Source organism: Halyomorpha halys, unplaced genomic scaffold, assembly GCF_000696795.3.
Source record: "Halyomorpha halys isolate HHAL.00 unplaced genomic scaffold, Hhal_1.1 Scaffold399.1, whole genome shotgun sequence".
Lineage (NCBI taxonomy): Eukaryota > Metazoa > Arthropoda > Insecta > Hemiptera > Pentatomidae > Halyomorpha > Halyomorpha halys.
Genome location: NW_027107556.1, coordinates 310,867 through 320,450, shown reverse-complemented (window position 1 = coordinate 320,450; position 9,584 = coordinate 310,867). Strand labels below are relative to the sequence as shown.

The 9,584-nt window shown below is 31.5% G+C and overlaps 2 protein-coding genes across 5 annotated transcripts in view; one reads left to right on the top strand and one right to left on the bottom strand.

Moving 5' to 3' along the window:
• LOC106682264 (putative ankyrin repeat protein RF_0381) overlaps positions 1 to 4,333 on the top strand; it is an 11,640-nt gene extending 7,307 nt beyond the window's left edge. For 2 of the 3 annotated variants that reach the window (XM_014423017.1, XM_014423016.2), the window contains 2 exons: positions 207 to 332; positions 3,782 to 4,333. The gene's annotated coding sequence lies outside the window, so the exon portion shown is untranslated. Of the gene's footprint in view, positions 1 to 206; positions 333 to 3,443; positions 3,614 to 3,781 lie in introns of all 3 variants that reach the window. The other variant, XM_067045950.1, reaches the window with a different exon arrangement.
• On the bottom strand, positions 973 to 6,513 carry LOC106682256 (uncharacterized). Of its 2 annotated transcripts, XR_010843006.1 has the most exons (4): positions 5,626 to 6,513; positions 5,155 to 5,342; positions 1,518 to 3,590; positions 973 to 1,439 (listed from the first exon to the last, which is right to left on the bottom strand). XR_010843006.1 is itself a non-coding variant. In XM_014423005.2 (3 exons), the coding sequence occupies exons 1-3, from the start codon at positions 6,406 to 6,408 to the stop codon at positions 2,729 to 2,731; spliced, it is 1,833 nt and encodes a 610-aa protein (XP_014278491.2). In that variant the 5' UTR covers positions 6,409 to 6,513; the 3' UTR covers positions 973 to 2,728. The 2 variants fall into 2 exon arrangements, 1 of the variants encoding a protein (XP_014278491.2); XM_014423005.2 differs by having other exon boundaries at positions 973 to 3,590.
• Between the last annotated feature and the right edge of the window lie 3,071 nt (positions 6,514 to 9,584).

Here is a 9,584-nt window from a genome sequence, read left to right as displayed (position 1 = left end):
TAGGATAAAGGGTAGAGGCTCTAAGATATGTAGGATAAAGGGTAGAGGCTCTAAGATATGTAGGATAAAGGCTAGAGACCCAAAGCAGACAAAGTAAATTAGTAAGGCAATATTTATTTCTAAACTAGCAGTAAATTATTTTGATCCATTATTATATGTGCGTTTACCAATGTTTTCCAAGGAGTAACGTTCACTTTTTTTTTCAGATCTGTCTGAAAGAAAATAACTACATGTGATATATCTATGCTATCTATGAAACTAGGAGGAATGAATACTTGGCTTTTTGTTGAAATGATCCCGATTCGGTTTCTTGGCTTATTATCAACCTGGAGGTGAGGAGTCTCCGCATGATGATGAAACAAAAAAAAAATGGGGGGGTTTAGGGAAGGAGAGAAAAAATGGGATAGAAAGGTAAGAGGGTGATGTTAACAGGGTTGAATGGACCTTCCTTGCCTATCTGTAGGCATACTGTTCTGATAACGCTGAAGGGGCTACTACAAGGGTGCACCGTATAGCAGTGAAGGTTTGAGCATTACTTTGTATATCAATAGTTTCAGTCTGAGTGACAGTAAAGTAGGTCTTTGAGCTGGTTGGACGTTGACTTACTGATGTCTGAGGAGCTCTCTCGATCCCTCAGAGATAGTGCTGGATTTGTAATTTCCAGGGCTATTAGTTCTAGGCAAAAGTATTTTTCATACACATACTAAGAGCTTTTCATGGATATAGCTCATAAAATACTAAAAGAATTTGTATGTACTTTTTAGTAAATTTAGTAGTAAGTGATAAGGCACTTTTATGTAAATTTTTACAAGTTTTTTGAATTTCTAATTTTCACTTCCGTTCACTTGTCTGAGTGATGAAATGAAAAGTAAATTCACTCTTAAATGCCTATTGTTTAGCATATAAAGCTTTAATAAGATAATAATTAAACTAATAAAACTGGTAATTTGAAGAATAAGAATAAAAATAAAAGAAGTTTCACGAATGATGTTTATTAATACTCTATAACATAAAATAAAAGACAATCAGATATTTAAAAATCAATAAATTAAAGTATATAAGTAAAAGAAAATAATCACTCTTCTTACAAATTTGAGGATGATTAACAGATTAACACAGGAGGTGGAGAAATAGTCTATGTTTAAATGAGGTTAATGGATACCTACTAGGGATGGAAGTATGGAGGAAATTCCACCGTTCTATGAAAAGGAATATACAAGTATCTGGACCGGGATCTCGTATTTAAGGAGTGGGCAAACAAAATGAGGATATAGGCAGGCTTTTTAGTTTTGAAGACCCTAAAGAGATAGAGATCAAGAAAGTATTTCCTACAGAACAGGGTGAAGTCACTTAGATTCTGTGTACCTGGAGACATGGCAGCGTCTAGATATACTGGAGATGAATCTTATAAAACAATTCATTAATATCTTCAACCTCACCTGACAATCCACCATAAAATAGGAGCTGAACAACCTCACCTGACAATCCACCATAAAATAGGAACTGAACAACCTCACCTGACAATCCACCATAAAATGGAAAGCTGAACAACCTCAGGGGACTCAGAGCCCTTATTTGTATGTTGATAGAGTTCGTGAAATAAATTGTGAGGGAATTGAGGTTAAAATTAATGATACATTTTAGTTAATATTATACATATAGTTAGAGAAACAAAACAAATCCCTGAAGGTTAGATGACATAGTTTGTTAATACCTAAATAACAGTATGAAATAGAAAAAAAAATTGGTTTGGGTCTCACACTATATCTAGACGTCATGGCGCGAATGATATAAATGTGAGCTCATTACTACTATTAACTTTTAAGGCAACATTAGTACCCGCTACGACAATACGAACACTAACTAGATAACGTCCCAAAACATTCTCGACTTACTCCAGAATACTTTCGATAGTCGCAATACAAAGCACTACATTGCCTCAACCTGCAGTCGAGTCCGTGGTGAACCCAAGCTGTGGCGCTGCCTTCTGGCTTCTCAGTTCGCCGAGTCCATGGCGAATGCTGACTGTTGTAACTCACCCGATTCTCGGCTGAGTAGATTGGATAGTTGGGAAATCAATGTAATCTTACACAATCCAGATGGCTATCCATCTAACGCTGGCCAATGAGTATCCAATCAGTACCAGGTTATGAAGTGCTCATCGTGAAGATATAAGGGTGTCCGTAAGAGCACAAGAAATTTTGTAACCAAAAAATCTCAAATTCTAAACAATAATCACATATGTAAATCTAACAACACCCATAATCGAAACAAGAAAATGAGGGAGGTGACTAGAAGCTGACGATTTTGGGGGTATAGAATCATGGAGTCTTAGGAATTGTTTGAGGATAGCAATGGACTGGAGGGTAATTTGGGAAATATGGTATTCTTGGACTGTTGCTGATCAAAATTCAGGCCAAGATTTTAACTGATATGGAATGGATTGAGTTGGGGATTGTGGTAGTAAGGGGTAGTAAGGAAGGGGAATATAGAATATCATTTATATTGTTATAGTGGGAACCCTCTGGTAAGATAAAAATAAAACTGTAGTTGTACATATTATACAAGGAACTGTTTGTTGATTTCAAAGTACTCAATAGGTTTTCCATTAATGAATCAGGCCTCCCAAGTTGATTCAATGAATAGAAATTCATACTGATTAAACTTTCAATATATTGTCGTTATTTTAGCAAATCAGTTTGAAATTTCAGCCTAAATGTCAATATCCTCATACCACATACTGGTGTTCTATGAAACCTAATGGAGAAACAAAGTAATGCATAAAAGAATCACGAACACTGGTAGCTTTGGATGATGCTCTGTCTTCTACACCTGCCAGGTCAGCGAATCCTTGGATCCCTGACACTGTCATTTTATCTTTGATTGTAGTGGAATCTCTTAGAAAGTTATGCAGAACACACGCAGCCAATATTATCTTTTCCGAGTTCTCAGGGGACAATTGAAGATTTTGGTGAAATAATTGAAATTTGTCGCTGATCATTTTAAAACAAGTTTCTAATACTTGTCTTGCTCTACTCAGCCTATAATTAAAAATTTGTTTTCCATCCCCACCTCCTATTGTCATTTCTGGATATGGTCGCATAACATTTTCATGGAGTGGAAATGCTTCATCAGCGACTACAACATGGGGAAGTATTAGTTCACTTCCTGGAAGGCTTTTCCTATCAGGAATTGATAGTTTATTGGCTAACAAACTTTTTCCTAATTCCGAATTCGAAAAAATACCTCCAACACAGTTTCGATCGTATGCTACCACATCAACCGTTATAAATTTATAATCGGCATCGGAAAGTCCAAGAAGCACCATACTCAATGTATTTTTATTATCTGGTCTGAATGTTTCCACATGTTTTCCACCAATTGCTCCGACACAATTTGGAAAGTTCCATTTTGTTCTGAAATCATTTTCAATCTTTTCCCAGGATGATTTTTCTGGGACTGGCATTACAATTGGGTGCAAAACTTTCCAGAGAGCTTTGCAGACATCATATATAATGCAGCTGACAGTGCTTCGTCCTAGTCTGTAGCTGAGCGCTAGAGTTCTGAATGAGACTCCTGTTGCCAAAAATCTAAAAAAGATACATAATTAGAAGTAATAAAAAATAATAGTAACTATAATTAATGATATATAAAAATTATACCTAAAACATTCAAAGATTCTCAAAAATCATCTCATTTTGATTGTAAAATCTAGAATAATTATTTCATAATAATAATAATAAATTAAATACTGTTAGAATAATTCCTTTTTTCATTTTAGAAGAATGCAAAAACTTGAAGCCAGATTAAGGAATGAATACTAGATACCGTTAAGGTGGAGGACAACCAAAAGTGGCCAAGCATTTGGTGCTAATGATCTCATTCGGTTCGAAAAATGAATTGGAGTATTAGAAATCATACATCTAGAGAAATAGGTCAACTTCATCAAATTACCACTCAGGAAGAAGAAAAGAGGCTCAGAAAATAAATCAAACCCCCTTACGAAGACACCAATTTCTCCTGCAGCTCCATGTTCGAAGTTCTCTCCTCTCTGCTCTGCTCTACTGCACTAGTAGTATGTTGAAAATAAGAATCTGAACAAGACAAAACAGTACCAACATTAACAATATTCCTATGGAGTAGAATAGACGGTGAGAACATTCCTGCTCTTACTCCGAATAAAGATAAAAATAACATATGGTTAGATGAAAATGATTCCACAGCAGCAAACCAGTCCTCCAATCCCACGTCAAGACAGTATGGTCATCAGTTGTACATATTTTTGTATTATTCAAGTATATCATTTTATAAAATGTTTTTCAATGCTATTCTATATTGTCTGTTTATTAGATCTTTGATTAAATTTGTTTTTAAATTTCTTTTCTAATAATTGGAATAATTATTTTATTAAGTTAATTTAATATGTAATAAATATCTTTGTAATGGTGTGTTGTTTTATATATATATTTATATATTTAAATGCTTTTCTTTACTGTGTTTATTACATCTGTTATTTAACTTTATTTTCCAGTATTATCTCTATTTTCTTTAAAAAATTGGGTTATGAAATTTTGTTTATTCACTTTCCTTTTTTTATTAACTACATGTTATATTAACTGACAATAAAAATTGAAGGTATTATTGCTATTGCCAATTTAAGTTGTAATCTATAATTAATTTAACTATATCATATTCTTTTTATAAGTTTTCTGTAATGCAAATATTTTATTTTATTTTTTAAATATAAGCTTTTTTTTTTTTTTTGTAATTTTTTTAACTATAACGAATAGTTCATCCATGCATTTTTTAGTCAATAAAGGTTCATTTATTATTTGTGTTGATATTAATTAGTTTAGATAAATAGCATATAACTATAACATTTTTCCAACCAAACTGAAATCTCATGTCATCACAAAAACCAATGGGTTATTCTCCGTAGATAGTACACTTTGCAGGCAATAATTTTGATTGCTGTACCAGATAAATTATAGTGGGTTAAGGAGACCAATCAAAGGAACCATTATTAAACTAAGTATTCTATCTTAAAAATTGATTTACCTTAAACATTTATTTCTTCATTTAACTCAAACATACCTTTAACATCAATCTCTTGATTTATCTTAAACATACAACTAATCTTATTTCTTGATTTACCTTAAACACACAGCTAATCTTTCTTCAGTTGAAACAGGTCGCCTAAAAGTAGTAAACTGCTTGGTAATTTCTGGAGCAATAAGTTGGTGAAGTTTACAGTATCTCTCATATGACATCTGGAAGTATTCAAAAAACTTCTGACCATCTTCAATCAAATTGTTAAACAATAGGTGAAATTCTCCAAGCTCCTAAAAGTAACAGAATTATTTTGAATTCTAATAGAGACAAATACTTATTTTTCTTTTTAACGAGTATTAATTGTTATTTTGTCCAAAGAAATTAAAAACTGCCCTAATCTATTTTATATAAAATGGCGACTACGGGCAAAGAAATAACTTGACATATTGCTGAAGTGAACAATATTTGTTCCCACTACTTCTTTTTCTCAATTGATGGCTACATAGTATTAATTATTATTATTTACTATCACTAAATTAATTAAAATTAGAACAGAGTTAGAAGATGACTTACTTCTCTATGTTTGTTGATTTCCTTCACCCAACAATTTCTTCTGTCTCTTTTTTTTTTCTTTTCTTCATTTCGTTTACCTCTTCTCTGTCTATGTCTTCCTAGCACGCAACGATTACTTTTCTGTCTTTTATTTTCTTGTTCTTTATTTTGTTCATTATTCTCTCTCTTTATAATTATTTCCTGTGCAAAACAAATCATTTCCTCTTCCAGTTCTTCCTTTTGTTCATCCACTTCCATCTTTATATTTATTTCTTGCACATAAAAATTTTTCTCCTTTTCCTGTCCTTCAATTTGTTTTCTCTCTTCACTCTTTATATTTATATCGGGCTCCCAACAATTGATTTCTTTGCCCTGTTCTTCATTCTGTTCACAATCTTTACTCGGAATATTTATTTCTTGCACCAAAATGTTTCTTTCCTGAAGACTGTTTTCCAGTTCACTTTGTTCATCCTCTTCTCCAGATAAATTTCCTTTCTGTCTTTCATTTTGTTCCTCCTCTATAGATCTAATTATTTCTTGAATCCAACAATTTATTTTCTCTCTCTTTTTTTCCAGTTTTTCATTTTGTTTACCAACTCCTCTTAGTCTAATTATTTCATTCAACCAATTACTTTTACATCTTTTTTTTTCTAGTTCATCATTTTGTTTGTAAACTTTTTTCTCTTTATTTATTTCATGAAACCAACTATTTCTTTTCCGTCTTTTTTTTTCATATTCTGTATTTTGTTCATCCTCTTCTAATACGCTGCGCAGAAGATCTTCGTCAGAGCCACTACTACTCATGATTTGGTTGAAGATAAAACGAAGCGGCCACACCACGAGACAAGTAACCCAGATTGGACCAAGCAGAGGGGGCCGAACCCGACATTTGCTCAGAACGAGAGGAGGGGATAGGCAGCAAGTATGGCCACCTCGGCAAAAACAAGAGCTTAGCCGCCGACCTTAGATGGAGAGCCGAGTGTTGCCGAAAGTAGGCGGGTGCGACCGATCTGTCCTGGCTATTATTGGAAGTGAGACGAGGATTAAATTGATATATCTATAATTATTTGTCATTATAAATAAATATCGAATGCTTGAACGAAAAATATTATCACTATGACCTGTTATTCTTATGGTATTAAGAGATATAGTTCTCAAATTCAAACTTTATTAGATTTTTTTTTCTTCTTAGTAGCTTTTTGTTATCCTACATTAAAGACAATTGTTTATATGAGTTCTAAGGTACCTTTATCTCCATGCCACGTCAAAGTGCTAAGTGTTGAGGAAATATTTTTTAAATGAAATTAGACCTGAAAAATTGAATTGAAAAAAATTTCAAAACATGAAATATTTCTCGTTTGATTATTTTCATGATCTTTTATTTATTATAATGAAAAAAAAAAAGATTAATATTTACTTAATTGTTATTAATATTTTAATAGAAATTATTAAGATTTTTCTTTAAAATGTAAGTTCATTTTTACCCCCTGTTTTTCACTTAATAGAATTGAAATTTCAATTAAATTTTCTCCTTGTAAAAAAGTTTTGGTATGAGCTAATAGGTTATTTCTTTTAGTCGGGTAATTTTAGTGTTTTTATTACTTGTTTTTCTTATTATGACAGCCAATGGAATGGACATCATTGGTTTTTCGTCATTATTGCGTCATTTTACCCCTGTTTATAACATCCATTAAAAAAAATTGAAAAATAATACTATGCTTTCTTCCAACGATTTTTCCTCAATTGTCATTAGAACCACCTGTTCTGAAAAAAAAACAGTGTGTTGGTTCTAGGACACAAATCAAATGTCGCTCTGCTCCATACACACGTTTGTGTTCAGTTTACATAGTTTTAGAACTGCCAACAGATCAACACTAGTGCTCTCTGTGTTTTAATTAATCAAAAATTTTTCCCAACCTGTGAATTCAATAATTAACTCTTCTTTAAGATTATACATTATAAAATTCTATCGATTCGTTGTTGATACATTGTTTCAAATTTTGTTAACTATCTTTAGCAGTTTTGCATTAACATTGCACAAACATACATATATTTATGACAACATTATTTGTCTGCGTAATTAAATTAAGAAGTTTAAAATTAAATTAAAAATTCGAGAAAGAAAGTTGAATTTACAGTTTATGTAGTACTATTTATATGTATCTTTATCTTATGTCCTTTACTGATACTTACGTTTTCTTTCACATCACCTATTTTTATTTTGTTCCTGTTTAAATGAAAATAGAGTAAATCAAATGCAATTGCTGAAAAAATTCACGTCGGCACAAATAAAATTTTTTTTATTTATTTATGTTTTTTCTGCTGACCGCACCACCGACCATCATCTCATATGTCTACGGTCAACTATCTTCATCTCCTTTTAATTTTAATCTTTGAAATAAATAAGATGGATTTTGATGTGCAAAACATTTGAATTCGACTAAATTTTAAATTTTGCCGCGTAAATACATTTCTAAAAGGGAAGATATTCTTGTTTTATTTATGGCTCGCTCCGTGGTTCGGTAACTTCCGCCTGCCTTCGGAATCATTCGGGATTCCACCTAAGGTCGGCGGCCAAGCCCTTATCAAGAGTATCGACCGTTCATTCACACTGTGACTCTTGGATACAATTGTGTGGCCGACCCTATATAGCCCGCTATCGTCTACACCCCTTTCACTGTTCTTGTAATTTTCTTTACTTGTTCGACAGTAATTTTAGTATGTATTATTATTAAAAAAAGTCTGACTTGTTGGGAAACTGCTTAATCTCTATGTGGCTCATTGTTAAATTAATTGTCACATTATTTACCTAGGGAATATAGAAACTCGGCAAAACATTTTGGTTTTTTTATTTTATTTTTTTCATAATCAATCAACATTAAATATATCTCAAACTAGGGCTCATTTTGAGGTATTAATACACAAAAAAGTTTGGACACAATTTTCTTAAGAAAAGGTTAAGGTAGTAGCTGTCCAAAATGTAGTCTGAATATTTTAAATTAAAAAAAACTGAAATAGAAATTAAGTTCAGTTCAAAATTTCAATATCAATACAAATGCGTGATAAGGGTCAATTATTTTAAGGGAGCTTAGTTTTTTGGATACTGAAGGAAAAAAAATTGTGAATTTTTTAGAACATAGGATACGGAATGACAGTACCAAGTAGTGATAATTTATCAAAACTGTAGTTAAGTCTAGCAACTACATCATAACCAACTAAGATAGCAACCAAATTGCAGGAGTATATGACATAACCAGAAAAATGACATCATATCAAAGAATGTTTTTTAAACCTATTTTTAACTTAATTTTGTATACTTTCAAAATAAGATCTTAAATTTCGTTTTAAAAAAATGTTTGCTAATCCAGCTTATATTGGTCATGCTCAATTTCATGATTGAGAAATGATCGGATAACGAGTAAATAAAATATTGGTTTTAAGAAAGCATTATAATTCATCTCATAAAAGAAGGAGAAATATACATCACAGCAATATAATTATGAAATACACTATGACAATATAGTTATTGAATAAACTATAGCAATAACATTATTAAATACACTATGACAATATAATTATTGAATATACTATAGCAACATAATTATTATATACATTATAGTAAAATAATTATTAAATACATTATAGCAATATAGTTTTTTTCTGATCCCTCGAAAACAGAAATAGACATGAATTAGTAAATAAATTATATGAAGGAGAAACATAATTCAAATTGAGTACTACCTTTTTCCATCGTGGGTACCTGAAGGTCTTATTGAAATACTTATCTTTGTATTGAGATGCTCATTCTGTTGAAACTCTTACTATAATGTCTGGAGGTGAATATAGTTATTAAGTACATTATAGCAACATAATAATATAGTAAGAAATTACTTTAATCTGTAATTTAATGTATGTATTGCCTTGTTAATGTATATATTTAATTTAATGTAATGTATATTATTTTGTTGTGTTAGTTTAAT